Source organism: Monodelphis domestica, chromosome 1 (assembly GCF_027887165.1).
Source record: "Monodelphis domestica isolate mMonDom1 chromosome 1, mMonDom1.pri, whole genome shotgun sequence".
In the NCBI taxonomy this organism is placed as follows: domain Eukaryota; kingdom Metazoa; phylum Chordata; class Mammalia; order Didelphimorphia; family Didelphidae; genus Monodelphis; species Monodelphis domestica.
Window position 1 is genome coordinate 467,724,446 of NC_077227.1, and position 19,810 is coordinate 467,744,255.

The window sequence follows — 19,810 nt, forward strand, 5'->3', positions numbered from 1 at the left end:
CAGAAGATAACTAACAAGCATTTATTAAGTGCCAGGCACTTAGGACACAAAGATAAAAATGAAACAGTCCCTGCCTTCAAGAAACTTAAATTCAATCAAGGGAGACCTGTGTAGGTATGTATTCATATGTATAATATAAATAGTCATTTTGGTGAGGAGCCACTAGCAGCTGGGAGTGTTCAGGAAAGACCTAATATATGTTGTCAAATGAGCTAAGCTTTGAAGGGAAGTAGAGATTCTAAGAGAGAAAGTGAGGTTGAAGTGCACATTAAAGATCCTGGATTGTCTTTGCAAAAGCAATGGCGATGAAAGATGGAACAGTAAGAAAGCCAGTTTAGTTGGACTGTAGAGGGTATGAAGGAGATGTAACATAAAATAAAGCTGAAAAGGTAGGTAGGAACCAGATTTCAATAGCACCCAGAGGCTTTTGTTGTAGTTGTTGTTCCAGAAATGATAGAGAGCCATTGGAATTTACTGAGCAGAGGAATGGCATGGACCCATGTTTTTGTCAAATCACTTTGGCAGCTAAATGGACAATGGATTGGAGTTAAGGAGCTGGAGACCAATTAGGAGTTTACTGCAATAGCCTAAGAAGGGGGATTGTCTGATCTAGGGTGGTAATTACAAAACTAAAAACAGGAATGGGATGCAAGGGAAGTTGTGGATATAGAAAACAAGATTTGGCAATTGATTGAATATATGTAGTGAGGGAGAGGAGGCGTTGAGGATCTCTAAGGTTGTGAATCTAAGTGACTAGTGTATTAGTGGGGAAATTGAAGAAGGAACCATTGTTCCAGCTACTTGGGGAATAAATATAAAGTAACACTTCCTTCCTTCCTCTCCTTCTCCCAAGTTGGGCTATTAACAAATGGAATCAGTTCTGACTGGCCTAAAAGGGTAAGATTTCCCCTCAGTCCCCCTTTCTTGAAATGATGTTCTTTGAAGTTCCTCCCTAATACATTGAATCTGATTGAAGTCTCTATTAAAATCAAGATGTCTATTTATTTAGATATAAAGGGTTGAAGAATGATTAGGACAGAGGGAAAAGGAAGTCCCTAGCTATTTCCTATACAGATGGAGGGTGGAGGGGCAGGGTTTGAACCAGGGTCTTCTTCAGGATAAGCTCTGAGGTTCCCATAAGGGACAAAAGTCTTTATCCTAAAAAGTGTCACCAGTTGAAAAATAAGATTTCTATGGCTCAGGCAAAAGGATGGAGAAATGTGTATCTTCACAGCAAAGGGTCAGTTCCTTCTCCTCTCAGCTCAAAGAGCAAAGAACCTCTTCAAGTTTTCCAACTACTCCCTTTTTAGGAGATAGTATCTTAGTAAAACTGGGTGGTCAGCAGTATCAAATTCTGATGAGGGGTCAAGACAGATATAGATTGAAAAAGGAATATTAGTTTTGTCAAATAAGAGATCATTGGTAACTTTGGAGAGGTCAGTTTTAATTGAGGAGTGAGGTCTGAAGTCAGATAGATGGTAAAGGACTGAAAAATAAGTGAGAAGTAAGAGGAAATCTAGATATATTACTAGTCAATCAACTACTTAAACCAACAAATTAACAAGAATTTATTAAGCACTTATGTTCCATTTGTTATTTATTATGCTATTGTTATTATGACTCTGGAAGAATGAACTTGAAAATTTACAATTTTGCCTTAATAAAATATAATTCATGTACAAGTCAAGATATCACTCATCATGATTGGTCTTTAAAAATGAAAGACAAACAACAATTATGTTCCAGACACTGTATATACTTATATCCCTGGAGATATAAACACAACCAAAAAGATAGTTCTTGTCCTCAAGGAGCTTATATTTAAAGAGGAAAGACAATACAGAAAAGGGAGCTGAAAAGCATAGAGTAGAGGAAGTGATGAAGTTCAGAGAATGAAGGATGGCTGGTTTGAGCCTCTTTCCTTAAAAGGAAGATTCCTAGAACTCACCATGGCCTACTATATGCCAAAAACTATACATTAGAAATTAAAGCATAATATGACAGTAAAATGATATATGTTGGAGAGGATGTGGCAAAATCAGGACACTAGTGCATAATATTGGTGATTTGTGAACTGATCTAACCATTTTGGAAGACAATTTGGAACTATGCCCAAAGGGCTATTATAAAACTTTGTATACCCTTTCATCCAGGAATAACACTACTAGGTTGGTAGCCCAAAGAGATCAAAAATAGGGGGAAAGGACCTACTTGTACAAAAATATAGCTGTTCTTTTTTATGGTAGCAAAGAATTGGAAATTAAGGGGATGTCCATTGTTTGGGGAATGACTGAGCAAATTGTGGCATATGATGGTGATGGAATACTATTGTGCTGTAAGAAATGAATAAAATGACTTCAGAAAGTGTTGGAAAAACCTACATGAACTGATGCAGAGTGAAATATGCAGTATCAGAAGAACATTGTCCACAGTAACAGCAATTTTGTATAATGACCAACTGTAAAAGACTTAACTACTCTAGCAATACAGTAATTCAAGGGAATTCTGAAGAACTTATGACAGAATTCTATACAACTTCAGAGAAAGAACTGTGGTACTTGGAATGCATATCAAAGTATACTATTTTTCACTTTAGTTTCTTTGGGTTTTTATTTGGAGGTTTGGGTTTTATATGAGTATACTCATATAATAATATTAAAATATTCTTTGCATAATAATACATTTATAACCCAGATCAAATTGATTGCCAACTCCAGGAAGAGTAAGGAAAGCAATTTGAATCTTATAACTTCAGAAAACTTATGTGGGAAATTATTATTGCATGGAATTGGTAAAATAAAATATCTTAAAAAAAATAAACAGGTATCCCAAAGAGATAAAAAAATGTGAATACCTATTTGTACAAATATATTTTTAGCTATGCTTTTTGTAGTGGCAAAGAATTGGAAACTAAAGGGATATGGGGAATAGCTGAACAAATTGTGGTATATATTGGTGATGAAATACTGTAATGCTATAAGGAATGTTAGATTTGAAATAGTTTTGAGCGTTAAATAGTTGTAAATAAGAGAGTGGGAGCCATAAAATGTGATCATTAAAATGTTTGGGAGCAAGGGAAATATATAACAATTATGACCGCTGAAATATGTTTTCTACTGTGTCTTGGTTTTATATAAATATAAGATGGTCACCAGGGAATATATTCCCAATTTATGAATATGCCCAAGCCAACTGGGTTTTACAGAGAAATTTAATTTATAATACACTGATTAATCAATAGAAAAAGAAAGTAAGAAAGGAATAAGAATGAAGGGCCTCAAGCCAATAAGGCCTAGACCTCAGTCCTAAGAGATAAATCAGTCAGTTGGTTTATCACTCACCCAAGATCTCTCTAGGTAAGGCTTCTCATGCCAACCTCAGGCTCCACCTTCAAGAGAGCCTCCTTTCAAGAAATGTTTCCAGAGAATTCTCCTCCTGACTCCTCCTGAGTTCTCCTTCCACAGCCTCCTTCAAGACCTCTCCAGGAGCTCTCCCTCCAGGACTTCTCTCCTCTCAGACCTCCTTCAGAGCATCCCTTCCTTCAGTCCTCAGACCCCTGCTATCTTTAAGCCAAAAATCTAAGTTCCCTCCCCTCAGTTCTCTGTCGATCTCTCCCCTCTGCCAATGGTGGCTCTAGCTTAACCCAGGACTGCCCAGAGGTCTGGCCCCTTTGCACATGTCTGTTGAAGGTCATATTCTCAAATAATTAAATCTTGATCTTTGCTGCAGCCCTTCCTAAATCCTGTTACTCTGAGTAGGGTGGAGATTGTAGTTTCCAAGACCTGGTTCTGTCATTACAAGTATCTCTATTGTATCAATTCTAAAATCAATCATGACTCAAAGAACTTCCTGTTCTATGCTTAAGCATAGGTCAAAGCCCTTTCCATTGTTTAGCAAAAGGTTTCTGTCCTAAAGTAGACTTAAGTAGGGAGGAGAAGGATCCTCCCATGCCAAGGAGTTTCATATTCCAATAGAGTTCTTACTATCAGTAGGAAATTTTTTCAAGTATGAAATTTCCCAATGGGGAAATTTCCAACATTCATAAGTCTAAGAAATTTTAAGGTTACAGGAATGATGAACCAGATGATTTCAGAAAGAGCTGAAAAGACCTACATGAACTGATGCAGAGTGAAATAAGCAGAACCAGGAGAACATTATACATAATAACAATATTGTGGAATGATCATATGTGATAATCTTTGCTACTAACAGCAATACAAAGAAATAAGACAATTCTTTTTTTTTTTTTTTAATACAACTCCTACCTTCCATCTTGGAGTCAATACTGTGTATTGGCTCCAAGGCAGAAGAGTGGTAAGGGGTAGGCAGTGGGGGTAAAGTGACTTGCCCAGGGTCACATAGCTGGGCAGTGTCGGAGGCCAGATTTGAACCTAGGACCTCCAGTCTCTAGGTCTGACTCTCAATCTACTGAGCCCTGCCCCCAATCCAGGACAATTCTGAGGATTTATGAAAAAAGAATGTTATCTACTTCCAGAGAAAGAATTGTTGGAGTAGAAATGCAGATGAAAGCATATGATTTATCATTTGTTTATTTGGGTATATGTTTTGGGGTTCTGGTTTTATAAGATTATTTACTTACAAAAATGAATAATATGGAAATGTTCTGTGTGATAATATATGTATAACCCAGAATTAGTTGTTTGTCAGCTCCCAGAGTGGGGAGGGAAGACAATATGGATCCTATAATTTCAGAAAACTCATGCAGAAATTTGCTATTAAATTAAAAAATTAAATATAAAGAAATTGTGGCAGATTAGAAAGTGGAAGATCAATTCAATAAACATTTGTTAATCTACTATGTGACACTGTGTGAAGTGTTGGGGATACAAAACGAGGCAGAAGACAATTCTTGCCCTTAAGTTTACAATCTAAGGGAGATTACATTGAAACAAAATGTATACAAAGTAAACCAAATACAGTATAAACAGGAAATAATTAACAGAAAAGGCACTGGAAATAAGAGGGGTTAAGGGAAGACTTCCTATAGAAGGCAGGATTTTAGTTGGAATTTAAAGGAAGCCAGAGAAGTTGGTAGTCAGGACAGCATTCCAGTTATAGAACAAGTAGAGGATTTTGGAAGTGATCTATTAGAAGGGTTAGAAAGGAATGGGATCAGTTATACAAGGGCTGACCTTGGCAGGGTGAAAAAACATTTCTTCATCAGAGACTAGACCTAAAGGAGAATGTAGGCCTGATGTCAAATGGTTCTGAGTTGTAAAATAAGAGAGAAGAGGGAGTATGCCTTCCTAATCAGTAAAGTAGGAGGTAAAGTCATCTGCCAAATTATGTGTGGACCTTGTTTAGAATAGTCACGGGGGAATGAGAGAGAAATTAGGGAGGAGAAAGGACTGCCTTGATGAAGTGATGGTCAAGTCCAGTTGATACCACCTATACAAATTTGTAGAGAGGTGACTCCATAAGATCCCAGTTTTAGAGCTGGAAGGGACCTCAGAAACCATTAAATACAACGCCCTTATCTTATATTTTTAGAGACTGTAGCCCAGGGAGATAAAGCAACTTGGCTTAGTTTGTAAGCAATCCAAAGCAGGATTCAAATCTAGGTCCTGGAACTCCAGAAATAGGTATTCCCTCCCCCCTACCCCCCACTTTTTCCATATTGCTTCACATTTCCCCTAGGGTTCAGCAAGGCAGAAGCAGAGGTAGGACAATGAGCAAGAGATTCCAGAATAGAAGACAGTCCAATGTGAACTGGATATCTCCAAGAGGAGAGTGAAATCTAATACTGTGTGTTCTCTTGGAGTACTAGATTTAGGATCAGAAGAAACTTAATTTCAAGTCCCACACCCAAGTTTTACACATTGACCTATATTAGTTTATCTTTTTTTTTATCTTATCTCAAAATCAATACTGTATTGGTCCCAAGGCAGATGAATAGTAAAAACTAGGCAATGGGGGTTAAGTGACTTGCCCAGGGTCACACAGCTAGGAAGTGTCTGAATTCACATTTGAACCCAGGACCTCCCATCTCTGGCCTGACTCTCAATCCACTGAGACACCTAGCTGACCTCTTATGCCATAGTTTATTTGTAAAAGGGGAAGAGTAAAAAAAAGCAAGATTTAATTACCTACCTCACAGGGTGGGTGTAAAGATCAGATAAACGTACATGTAAATTACTTTGTAAATCTTAAATCATACCATCAATTCATGAATAAATACCAGTAAAAATATTTGTCATCTAGAACAGTGGTCTCCACACTTTTTTGATAAAGGAACCATCATTGTGATTATTACTCACCCAAAGACCCAAACTGGGCTCAGAAGAGGGAAGGCTGGAACCTTGTGCCACCTTAAGAAAGTATGGGATTTGAAATGTATTGGCCTGAAAAGGGTTAGATAGGTGCAGTTGTGTTGATGAAAAGCCTCATGATTTATGTGATGGGGGTTGGTGGAAAAGAAGCCCATGTACCACTCAGTCAAGCCATCATGGACACTTGGAAGATTGCTTTCTCCTTTATTGTTAGACTAGCAAAATGTAAGCTTGAGTTAACTGATTTTCCTGAATTCGTATTTGTATCTCCATGCTAACAGTGGTACTTAATGTTTGTTGATTACCCAAGAGGTAGATGACAGACATGATTTTCCCCATATCTAGGATATTGTCTATTTAGGTCTTCTTTATTATTTTCCTAATTTGACTGTTACTTTTTTTTTTTATTTTTATTTGGTTATTTCCAAACATTATTCATTGGAAACAAAGATCATTTTCTTTTCTTCCCTCCCACCACCTCTCCCATAGCCTACGCGCGATTCCACTGGGTATCACGTGTTCTTGATTCAAACCCATTTCCGTGTTGTTGGTATTTGCATTAGTGTTCATTTAGAGTCTCTCCTCAGTCATATCCCCTCCACCACTGTAGATGAAAAGCAGTTGCTTTTCATCGGTGTTTTTACTCCCACAGTTTATCTTTTGCTTGTGGATAGTGTTTTTTAGATCCCTGCAGATTGTTCAGGGACATTGCATTGCCACTAATGGAGAAGTCCATTACCTTCGATTGTACCACAATGTATCAGTCTCTGTGTACAATGTTTTCCTGGTTCTGCTCCTTTCGCTCTGCATCACTTCCTGGAGGTTGTTCCAATTCCCATGGAATTCCTACGTTTTATTATTCCTTTTAGCACAATAGTATTCCATCACCAACATATACCACAATTTGTTCAGCCATTCCCCAATTGATGAGCATCCCCTCATTTTCCAATTTTTGGCCACCACAAAGAGTGCAGCTATGAATATTCTTGTACAAGTCTTTTTCCTTATTATCTCTTTGAGGTACAACTGTTACTTTTTTAAAAAGGTTTTACAGTATGGCTGGTAAGGCAAGACCCATTCATAGAATAAGGAAAACCTTTACTGTCCATCTTATTCCTTGGTAGGAATTCTTCCTAAGGCTACTTGAAGGTGGCTTCTAGTCCTGGCTGTTACTCAACCTGTGACCCAAGATAAATTTTCTGGGCCCCAATTTGTAAAATAACAGGGATGGATTCAATTTAGTCCCTAGATTAGAACAAAGTTCCTTCCAGTAATGACAATCTTTGTTCAATAATGATATTCTTCTTTAGAATAACCTTCTGACTTAGATCATTCAGAATATAAGCTCCATGAGATCAGGGAGCTTTTCACTTCTGCCTTTGAATCCCCAGTCTCTATCACCTGGCACATAGTAGGCACTTATTCACAATAAATACTTATTGAATGATCTCTATCCCTACAGATGAAGAGTTGCCTAGTCTTTCCCCAACAGCTGATATGGTGAAAAGGGGTTATCCTCTTTTCTGTTGCCCTCCCAAGGCCTGAGCCTTCATTGCTCATTCCTATCCAACAAAAGCATCCCTGCTAATAAGGGACCAGCAGGCATCCTTTTCCACCTGTGAATTCATGCATAAATGAGGACTGAGAAGAGAAACAAATCACCAAAGGTTCATGATTTATTTATTCAACAATATAGTTACAAAAATAAAGAGAATCACTGTGGGAAATGAAGAGTAAATTACAGAATAATTCAGTCCCTCTGTCCACCTGAACTCCAGGAAGCATTTTGATTTTGATTTTGAGAAGCCACTTTTAATACAGAACTTCCCATGCCAAAGTGATTCTAGGTCAAGTATTTGGAAGCTAGACCAGGCACAGCTTTGCTCACTTACAGTAGCTAAATCTTCCCCCAAATGCCAGTCTTTAATGTGGCTTCTATGTGTGCTGCTTAAAGTTAATGCTACATTCTTTCCATACCTACTTACAAATCCAAGAATTTATAGCTCCTTCCTTACATCTTTCTCTTATACATCCATACCACCACTCTCTCTCACGCGCACATATGCGTGCGCACGCATGCACAAACACACACACAAAAACACACACACACACACACTCTCTCTCTCTCACTTTTGAGTGAATACTGAACATAAAAGGAAACCCAGAGCTAGCTTTCTCCTATCCCTATTGTTCTCAAATGGGCCAGGAGAGGAAGAGGAAGACACTGAAGGTATAGCTTACAATTTTCCCAACTCAAAGTGTTTGGCTCTGCCTAATTCTAGGCTCAGGCTAACAAATTCCTCAACCCCCTCCCATAATGCCTATTGTCTTGCTCTAATTTTAGGACCAAGGTGACTTTTGCCCAACAAAGGTTAATCCCAGGAAAAGGAAGTATGGTAGTAGATGGATGGCTTAGGCATCTGTAATCTATCCCTGAGACTGAAGAAGAGGGCAATGAGGAGAGAAAAGACCCAGACTGAAATACTAACATGCTGCTTTCCAAGTGGCACTCTATGCCCAAAGGGGCCACTGTTGGGTGGGGCAGTGGGACTCAGCGGTGAGCACCTTTGACAGCATCGGGAATGGATCCTGGTCAGGCATGCTCCGTGGGTCCTGAACCAGGCCCGTTGACGTGAGGGAGCACGGGTGCAGTCCCCTGCATTGGGGCTGTGCCAGACTCTGCAGGAGACACTAGAAGAGGTGCCGAGAGACCATCAGGGGAGAATGAGGTGAGGTCCTGCCTCCAGTAGGCTTCACACAGAGGTAGATCAATTGTGTCGCAAAGACTGTAGCTTTTCCATAGTCAAAAAAACCCCCAGGAAGAAAGACAGCAGGAGCAGGGAGAGGTGTGAAGGTAGGGGGGGAAGGGGATAAAAGGAAAAAAAAAAGCAAGACAGAAGCAGAGCATTTAGAAAACAGTATCAATCCTCAAAGAAATCCCTACCCACCCAAAACTGACTGACCACTCCCTAACTCCCAGATCTTGAAATCATGAAATGGCTTCACCCTAAGTAAACCTAAGACATTCTGGACCAGTGCAAAATGAAGCATTACTTGCATAGAAAGATTTAATTCAGTATCTTTTAAAGTGGCATGGTTTCCTATGGCTTTGAAGGTAGGACCACCATTGGAAAGTCAGGCATACAAATGCATTTGATCAATTACATCTATTTGTCCACTGATTTGCATGTGTTTGTCAGTTATTTTTAAATAGGAGTATCTGATAAGAAGTGATACAATGGAAAGCATCAGAGGTCCTAGGTTCACATCTTAATAGGTAAGCTTACCATTGTAACCTTAAGGGAAAGTTTATAGGCTTCCGTTTCCTCTTCTTTACAGAAGAGTAGACTAGTTAGCTTCCTGGGGCCTCTTCTTGATCTAGATCTAAGATCTCACAACTCCAGAGACTTCCAAGGTCTTTCAACTCTAAATCCACATTCCTATCACTTCTCTGAAAGCAAGGATCACATAGGTGGGGGTTTTGTTTTTAAAGATGAGGCTCAGCACAGTACAATCTTCCATAAATACTATTCCACAACTGGCTAAAATAAGGCCTCGGGTCAACCCCATTTGAAGTCAAGAGTTCCAGTTCCAGTTTTAAAGCAGCAAAAACCTAGATAAGGGCAGATGGAAGATTTCAGCAGGACTTCAAAAAGTCCAGTCGAAATCTGAAACACTCCCCTGGCTTCATACATCTAAAGTTATTTGTACTCAACACCTGGGGCAGGACTGTCTGACCATAGGCAAGTAAAAAAAAAGAAAACCAAAATCTCTCTGAGCTTCAGTTTCCTTATATGTAAAGGTGGAGGTAGGGGGGGAATGAATGATTTTAAGGTTCTTTCCAGCTCTAGATCCTAGTACTTGTACCCCTCATCTCAGTCAATAAAAAGTGAAGTTTCTTGGTTCTAGTTTTATGAGACATCTGAGTCTACCTTCAGTGATTGGAGACTGTCATTCATTGACTTCTCAGAAAATTTTTATTTTAATTGGCTGTTTTAGTGCTCTGAGCTCTTGGTCTCTGGGCATGAAATTTAGCCCAGGTGTCTTCACATCTGGCCCTCTAACCTCCCCAAACTTGGTAATTTCTACCAGGTTTCTGACATAACCTTAAACATTAACTGGCAGGAAAAAAAAATTGGGGGAGAGGGGCAAACCAGATGCTCTTTCTGAAAAGGTAAATAGATTGTCCTTTTCCCAAGGCTGTTTAACTCTAGGATGCTTCTTTCCCTTCATCTAGATCCCATCTGACTCCCCAATCCTAGAAGTCCATCACAGATATGGAGCAGTGGGATACTGCAAAGGAAAAAAGCAGAGAGTTGGGTTGGGGGGAAAAAGCAAACAATAAGGAAAGACGGCAAAGTGGATGCAGGAGAGTAGGGGAAGGGGAAAGGGGAACATAGCAAGAGTGACAGGAATAGCAGCTTCATATGGAGAAAAACATTTGGAAAGGTGTTTGATGTCCCAGTTTGCTTACAGAGAAAACTTTATTTACATGGGAATTGGGTGGGGAAGTGGAATAGGGATAGAGAAAGATAAGATTCAAATATTTAACAGCATGGAGACACAGCTGACAGTTTCAAAATCACCATCATTTTGCCCTTTTAGTATTCCTGTAAAGGGCCCTGCAGTCAGGGTGCATGGTGGGTATATGTAGGGGCCACCATTTCCAAAAGTGGACTATCTCACTGACCCCAAGCTTACCACCACCCTCACCACTACCACACTAAGGCCCTCTAGGATTACCACGAACAGCTTTGAGGCATTTACGTACTTGGGATGAGGGTGGGAAGGTTATGGAGAATTTCACAGGTTTAAAGCACTTGTGAATTTGAGCTGTGGTCATCTTATTAGATAGTATGGAAAATGTTGAGAAAGGACAATAAATCTGACTGAATTCTTAATACGAGGAAAATCAGGAAGGGAGATAAGTAAGAACAAGAACAATGATCTAGGAAATAAGTGATCTGGGTTCTAGTCCTGGAATTGTCACTCACTATATGAGTTGTGGGCCATTTTTCTCAGATGTAAAAAGTGAGAGTTGTAGACGATTATTTCCCCAGGGTTCCTTACAGCAGACATTCCATGTTCTAAAAGTCCCTCCTAACTTGGACTTTTTTTTTGTTCTAAGGTCCCTTCCAATTCAAGACATTCTATGAGTGTTATTTCATTGTCACTTGATTCCTCTATTCTAGGTCATAGAGTTCTTCCCAAAGAGGAAAATCCTATCCTTTTTACTCTCAGGAGCTCAATAAAGGAAATTCACCTGCCTAGAACCCAAACAGAAAGCATATGAAAGAAATGAAGGCAGAGGCATACTAGGTGAGTGTCCCTTCTTTGAAGGAAATCAGGTGAAAGGATTAAAACTGGGCAAGGATCTTGAGAACTCAGGAGAGATGAGAAGGGATGGGATAAAAAGCTTGGCATGGATAACTCTGGTGCCGTTTTGCCAGTTGATCTCTGGCTCTAAAAGTGCTGAACTTCTCACTTTACAGTATTTACAATAGTTCAGGGCAGTAAGAGGTGAGATGAAGCTTAACCTCTTCAGAAAAATAAGTCATAAAGATGTTCAACTACACATTTTAAATCCATAGGCAGATCTGGCTTCAAACCCTTTCCAAATCAGGTTTATAAGCCTCTTTGGTGCAATCATGAGCATTTTAAAGGCACTGCTAGGTCCAATGGGGAAAAGGAAGCATAAAGTCATCAGGAGACAAATCTGAAGATTCATTAACTTTGTGTCTACTGGGCACAGAAAAACCATTCACTTTTCTCCCTTGGCCTCAGTAAAATAGGATTGAGGTATTTGGGGGATGGAGGTGGGCTCTTTACCTCGGGTCCATGAACTGTGGAAATATTTCAGGGGGACTATGAGCTTGAGTAAAACAAAATTTACATCTTTATTTTCACTAACCTCTAACTGCAATTTAGTATTTCTTTGTTTGAAAACATTCTCAGAAAGAGTCCGTGGGCTTCACCAGACTAACGAGATTCAGAACCAAAAAAAATAAGTAAGTTAAGAGCCTATGAGCTAGATGATCTTTAAGGTTCTTTCCAGTTCTGACAGGCTATAGTTTTTACATAACATAGAGAATTCCCAAATGCAGTGTGTGTTGGAGATTTCCCCCCTCACTTACTCTGAATCCAATCTGTCTCTGTGATTCTATTTAGTTCAGGTTAATGTTAAAATTGACCTATGCTTCCATAGCATCTATCTCCTCCATGGGAGAAACAAGCATAGGCTGATTGGCTGAGAGAAGTCAGCCTATAATCAAAGAGAAAACTAGCAACAGAAATGCATAATAGAGTAGCAACTGAAACAGGATAGAATTAGCATGGGCTACCTTGTCCAGGAGGCTGATTTATAAAGAAAGGCAGCTTAGTGTAGTGTGGGCCTCAAAAGACACTTTTTTTTTTGGCCTTAGTCAAGTCACCTTTCCTTCATGACCTTAGTTTTCCAAACTATAAACAAGCTGTACTAAATGAGGTTAAAGGTCTGTTCCTCCTGGTTCTGACACTAAGAATCTACTATGGGAAATCACCAACGCAAAATAGTAGATAATCAAATCTACGGTGGGTATAATGCTTGAGATATCTTTGTTCCAAGTCCAGTTATTTTGGGGCAGAGAAGTACCCACACCCATAGCTCAGTCTCTATTCACTTTGGCATTACTGACTTCCCCACAGAAAGTATTTGGGTCACCAAAGAAGAGATGAGTTTTTCTTTTAGGGGACTATGAAGAAACTACTGCCATCTGTACTGGCCTTCAGAGCTCCAACAAGGGTAAGAGATTATCCCATGAAGGTGAGAAAAAAACCCCAAAAGTCAGGAAGGCCAGTAACCCTGGGAGGCCCAGCTATAGGAAGGACCAAAGGCCTCCTCCTAAGCCACTGATTTGGCCAGCAATCCTGCCTGCTCTCTGGAAGAGGAGGAGGAAAAAGAGGAGGCAGTTTCACAAGCTTCTGAAGTCCAGAGCCCTATTTGTACCTGGACGAGTAATACTCCTCCTCTAGCTCGTATAAGTCAATGGATATCTCATCCCGCAGGGAAATGAGCTTCTTGTCACATTCATCCTGCAAGCTTCGAAGCTGCTGGTTACGCTGATCAATGGCTTCATTCACGGAGGGAAAGTCATTGAGGATGAGAAATTGCTTGAGGTCAGACACAAGCTTCATCAGAGATTCTCCAGCACGGACCTTGGAAATGTCAATAGATAAGATGGGAGATGGGTTTTAGGGAAACTGGGAAATGAATCAACTGGAGAATGGACAGAGAACTGCCTTCTGGATTGTTTCCATGAAGGAGGAAACTGAGTACTACCCTCTGTATGAGGCCTTTCTTAAGTCTCCCATAGCTGGTAGCATCCTCCCTTACCAAGGTTACTTGGCATATACTTGTTTTTTCAATATACCCATACACACATGCACACATGTGTTATATGAACATCCATGCTTGCAAATACACACATTCCTTCAGGACACAGGCTTTCACTTTTATTTTTATATCCCCAGTGTCTAGGTTCTTAATAAATGCTAGACTGATCATTGATGTGTCCAGGCATATGACCTAGCCCCTCATTACAATCTATCTTGGATGGGGTTACTGAGGCACCCAGGATGTATTCTACATGTTTCTATGCTGTGTTCTAAACCTGACCCCCTAATCTTCACAGGGGAAGTGGAAGATAGTTTTGAAACCCAGAATTTGCTGAAAAAAAGCAATGTTCTTTCATGAGTTTATAAATTTACTCTGAAATGGTATCTCCTCTTGGCTGTTAACCTTCTAAATTATAACAACTTTAATTAATTACTTGAACCCAACTTCACAGAACAAATTCCCCACCCCACTCCCTCTTCCTGATCTTGCCCTTCTTGGACCATAAAACTTCAGAACAAAAAGGGTCTACCTAAGCATTATCAGCTTTTAACACCAGCTACCAAGAAAAGAATGCCTTACAATGAGGAACCACCACCTCCTGCCCCTTCTCTCTGTGGCAGACAAGGCTCAGTGCCAGAGACTGGACAGATTTGGCTCTGTACCCTCAGGTGGAAAAGAGGGATAATTTGTGTTCAACCCAAAATTATTGGGTAGGGGGAAAGGTGGCACTGTCATCCTGGGGACCATGAGTCTCCCTCTTTTTATAAGTGGCAGTTTTCATTTGTGGGGGTCCTAGAAAGCAGGGAAAGTCCTGAGAAATGAAAGCTGTTTTGATCAGATCTCTCACAGACTTTCATAACCCTCTCTGTCTATAGGATAATGGTTATTCTTTAGTCTGATGATCCCTGATACTCTAACTAATCCAGACATTTACCTCTACAACCTCATCTCCCAAAGGTCCAAAAAAAGGCATCTTTTGCTCCAACTAGAACCACTGTTGTTTTGGCTTTGTGTGCCTCTGCTCACATTTCCCAATATTATCATGTCCCTTCCAGCTCCCTTGGCCTGTTTAAAGTCCTATTTTAAAATTTTTCTTTCTATGACAAATTGAAGAAATGTCAATAAATATAAATCATATCATCTATGAAAACAAGGAAATTGGATATGACCTGTTAAAGCCAATTTTTTGTGTTAAGTTCCCTGATAGTACTAGGCCCAAAAACATGTCTCTCTCCCCTGAACTCCTGCAGAACTTTACTCCCTGTATGATATAGGAAACACTGGTATTGGAGGTTATCTTTTCACAGATAGGTAATCCTTTATCTCTGAGTAGACTATATGCTCTCTGAGGGGAGGGGGTTATGACTTATTCCTCTTTCTATCTCTTCCAGTGTCTAGCATAGAACTCTCTAAACAAGGTAAGTGCTCAATAAAGATCTAATTGACTGATGTGAGATTTGGGGATTTTTTTTCTTCCTTAGCAATGAGATCCAGTTTCCTTTCTTATCTTTCACTGGCCTTTTTCAGAACTGATTTCAGGAGCAAAAAGGATTTTCTTTGGACATAGTGGAAAAGTTGAGGATAAGTAACTGCATGGCCCAAATTCTGCCTCTGGATGAGGATAGGGAATGATGAAAAAGAGACAGAAACCAAGGTTAGGTAAGGCCCATAGGAAACAAATGGGACAGTGATGGTGAACCCATAGCACAAGTGCCAAAGATAATACACAGAGCACTCTCTGTGGGCATGTGACTGCCCTCCCTGTTCCCACCCCCACCCTCACCCCTGACATTTTCATACACACACACACATACACACACACACACACACACACACACACACACACACACACACACACACTGCCCAGCAGCCCAATGGGAGTATGCAAGGAGTGAGGTAGGCAACTGACAGGTGGTAGAGCTGGAGGGGAGCAGAGTGCTCAAGCTACTCCCTTCCCCCTCTCTACACTTACTGGAATCATTCCTCACTTTACCCACCCAATGGAGTGCTTTCTCCCTCCCCTGTGTGGAGTAAAGGGGGGGCAGTACTCCATCTCTAAAAGGTTCGCCATCACTGAAGTAGGATATGTCAGTTGCTGCTGTCTGCCCCTCAAAACAAGGCATAGAAGGAGGGATAAGGAAGAATAAGGCTTACTTACAATATTGGCAGCTCTCACATGCATCTCATAATTGTCCTGCTCACCCTGAGTTGCCCGGGAGACCTGAGTTTCATCTTCAATCTAGAGGAGAAACAAGAATATAAATCTATGTTCTTGGTTTGCCAGAAACCTCTTGTGACATAATTTTATTTCACACTGTTCCCATCAGATGATCTTCCTATCAGTTCACCCTGATTCCTCAGGCCAACTGCTAAACGGTCTAACTATACCCTAAGCCTATTTTAAGATACAAAATCTACATTGTTTTTAGTGCATCCTCTAGGTCCACCCCTTCCTTTATCTCATCCCAGCTACAGAGAATAAGATTTATTGAATCCTATGTTCAACCCCACAAATTCCAGTTCAATTTGGTTTTGGACCTATTGCCTAGGAAGTGCATGTGTGAGGGAGAAGGAGAAAAAGGAAAAGTGGGGGAGGACAAGAGGCACTTATAGAGAGAGGGAGACTCATGGCCCACAGGAGGACAGTGAAACCTTCTTCCTTACCTGGTAATTTTGGGTTAAATATGTTACCCCCCCTCCCTACCTGAGGGCACTAAGTCTCATTTCCCTCAGAAAGGAGGGGCAAGAAAGAGCTGAGTACAGGGAGACTAAAAGACTATTGTATGGTCCCAAAGAGAGAAGGGAGGAGCACAGAAAGAGAACAGAGGTAAGATTTCATTTCCTAAGCCGCTATTCTAAGAATAATAATAATGATGATGATGGTAATGATGATTATAATAAGAATATTTTTTTGCATATCTGAAATGAGGTGGAGAAACTCACTCTGAATAAAAATTGCTCCAAAAAGGCACTCCTGAGTGTGGCTCAAATCAGATTAAACTGCACGCTGGACTAAACAGAAATGTAATAAAACAAAAATAATAGTATGGTTTCTAAGGTAATATACAACCTTATGCATGATTTAGTACCTCTTCTATTTGAATTTGACACTACTCTTCACAGCATTTCTCTAAGACTATAGTTTCAGAAAAGGTGCTAACCTATACTAACAAAGGTATTTTTATCTTCTGGGAATTCCATATATCAATACAATCACAGGTCCAGTTTCTATCCCTTTAATAAAAACAAAGCAAAACAAAAAAAAAAAAACAAAAACATGCTCATTCAAAAGAAGAGACTTAGGGAAGCTACAAGAGCTAAAGAACTAATATATGGAAATGGAATAGATTTGTTATCAGTGGCTTCTCAAGAGAAAAACTAGCAACTAAAGGTAGAAATCAGAGAGGCAAATTTCAGCTCAATACAGGGAAGAACTTTCTAATAACACTCTAACAATAGAAGTGGCTGCCAAGGGCAGTATTAAACACTCTCAAGCATGGTCAAGGCAGAATAATGATTCCTTGTCAGAGATATTGCTAGACCAATGCTAAATTAGACAATATCTGAGGTACCAACTGGTTCTAAGGTTCAATGATTTTCTGTTGATAGTAATTGGGCAGAGATTTAACATTCTTTCAATATGTGAATTCAATATTCTTTAAATATATGAAAATACTCAGTCTTAAGATTCAAATTATATTCATTCTGTTATTATTAACATTAAGTATTTACTTAATGATATTCTGAATCTTTTAAAAAGGGACAACTATCTAAAACATATATGGTAATTTTCCCTTAACCCAAAAATTACAAATCTAAAATAACACATTCTTCAACCACAAGTTTGCATCCTTACATTCTAACTGTTCTTATTCAGACAAAAAGCAGGAAAAGAAAGGACTAGAATAATTCAATGCTCCAAATCTCAATACACTAGACAGTCACAGATACTTTAAAGTCTGGTACAGGCTTCGGTTCTAGACCAAGTTTTTTCCCCTGAGACACCTAAACAAGATATAGCCAGTCTCTGCCCTACCTCCTCCTATGAACTAAGATGGGGGGAAAGTTGGCTCTCTTAACTCTACTTACCTTTGCTGTCTTTATGATCTCAGTAAAATTATCCATAATCGACTTAATGTCATCTTTCAGCCTCTTATTGTAGGACTGAAGGAGGGTCTCTTTGCTCTGGGGGAGAACTCTTTGTTGGGCCATTGCATTATCCTAGGAAGGCAAGGTAAAGAGTTTAGTTATTATTTGGTCATGTCCAAGTCATCGAAACCCCATTTTTTGGGCAAAGATACTGATTTGCCATTTTCCTCTTTAGCTCATTTTACAGAGAAACTGTAAAGTTTGTTGTGCCCAGGATCATACAGCTAGCAAGAACCTGAGGCCAAATTTGAACTCAGGAAGATGAGACATTTTTGACTCATCATCATTTTGCTATTATCTAAATAGCACTCTATCCACCTCCACCATACCATCTAGTTTCAAACAATATACTATTAGAAGAGGCAGCATGATGTAGTGAAAAGTGTAGATTTGGTCAGTAAAGCTTGGGTTCAAATCCAGCCTCAAACACATACTATGTACTCTAAACAAGACCTTTCCCTAATCTTATCTATAGTTCTAAAGTGGTTGGAAATATGGTATCATGGGAAGAAGACTTGAAGTCAAGAAGACCAGTGAGCATAGACATTCAAAAGTTATCATAGGGGGCAGCTGGGTGGCTCAGTGGATTGAGTGTCAGGCCTAGAGATCAGAGGTCCTAGGTTCAAATCTGGCCTCAGATACTTCCTAGCTGTGTGACCCTGGGCAAGTCACTTGACCCCCATTGCCTAGCCCTTACCACTCTTCCAATACATAGTATTGGTTCCAAGGCAGAAGGTTAAGAATTAAAAAAAAAAAGTTATTACAGTGATTCTAATCTATAGATGCTGGCAATCTCTATGAGAATTTTGCCCCTGATACACAGGATGTGACTGACCCTAGCCAAGTCTCAAACTCTGAGCCTTACTCCTTCATTTGAAAAATGGGGATAAAACACAAGTTTTATAGTGTAAAGACCCTAGGACCTAAAGTCAAGGTAAGTCCTAAGCTTAAATTTGGCCTTGAATATTTACTAGCTGTATGACCCTGGGCATGTCATTTAACCCGTTTCCTTATCTGTACAATGGGGGTGACAGTAGCTACCTCTCAGAGATGTTTCAAAGATCAAATGAGATATTAGTATTTTTTATTAGTAGTATTATCATATTTTAACACTAAATGACTATCTGCAGCCAACAAATGCTTAAAAAATGGTTGTCCCTCCTCCCCCTTCCCCCCCCCCCCAGTTTCAACATTTTTAAGATGGGGATAAAAACAGTAGTTTAAGACTACCCAACTTCTCAGTGTTGTAGAGAGTAAATGCTAGGCAGACCTTGGAACTGCAGAAATGTGAGTGAGGGGGAAGGAGGAGAGGGTGGGTTGAGGGAACTTCCTTCAATTTTTCGTGGCTGAGAGAGTGCTGGGCGTGGAGTCACCAGTACTGACACGGAGGATGAAGGGCACAGGTGGATGGGACCTTATCAGCACCTCCGCTTCTTCCTCTGTAAAGCGAGAGTCTGGCCTCGATGGTCTCTAGGTTCGGATTCCTTTCTGGAGTCTAAGGGCCTACTCCAACTTGAAATTATGCGTCTGGCAAATACACGCCGCCTCTCAGGATGTTGGATACACAAAGATGGAAGGGCAAAACCAAAACCAAACCAAATAAATGGACGCCTGCCCTCAGGACGGTCACACTACCCCGGACACTGTAGGATTCTCCGGCCAGAAAGATGATACCAGCGGGAGGTACCGCGGGAACGCAACAGCTGCCGCTGGTAAACTGGGAGACGGGGGAAAGTAGAGGAATTAGCCGTGTCTAGGCGAGTCCCCGGAGGTCGCAGCGCCGCATAGACAAAACGAAAATGATCTCGCGGGAGCCAGCTGAGACCATGCAGGGCCCTTACCTGTTTCCCTGGAAGCCTGAGGTTGGCCTCGCTTAGCCCCACTCAGACAGGTTAGTCAGAGACTAAAATGCAGCACCTATTTTAAAATAAGATGAGAGGAGAGGGAGGGGAGGAGAAAGTTTCCGCTACGTCCTTTAAGACCACCTCCTTCCCAC

At 40.2% G+C, this 19,810-nt stretch overlaps 1 protein-coding gene across 4 annotated transcripts; it reads right to left on the reverse strand.

Moving 5' to 3' along the window:
* Nucleotides 1-7,953: 7,953 nt before the first annotated feature.
* Nucleotides 7,954-19,808, reverse strand: MED22 (mediator complex subunit 22). Of its 4 annotated transcripts, none has more exons than XM_007475224.2 (6): nucleotides 19,656-19,798; nucleotides 19,240-19,531; nucleotides 17,755-17,886; nucleotides 15,824-15,904; nucleotides 13,276-13,484; nucleotides 7,954-9,082 (listed from the first exon to the last, which is right to left on the reverse strand). In XM_007475224.2, the coding sequence occupies exons 3-6, from the start codon at nucleotides 17,875-17,877 to the stop codon at nucleotides 8,884-8,886; spliced, it is 612 nt and encodes a 203-aa protein (XP_007475286.1). In that variant the 5' UTR covers nucleotides 17,878-17,886; nucleotides 19,240-19,531; nucleotides 19,656-19,798; the 3' UTR covers nucleotides 7,954-8,883. The 4 variants fall into 4 exon arrangements, with proteins under 4 accessions (XP_007475286.1, XP_016289348.1, XP_056668631.1 ...); XM_016433862.2 differs by having other exon boundaries at nucleotides 19,198-19,531; XM_056812653.1 differs by having other exon boundaries at nucleotides 19,085-19,531.
* Nucleotides 19,809-19,810: the final 2 nt, after the last annotated feature.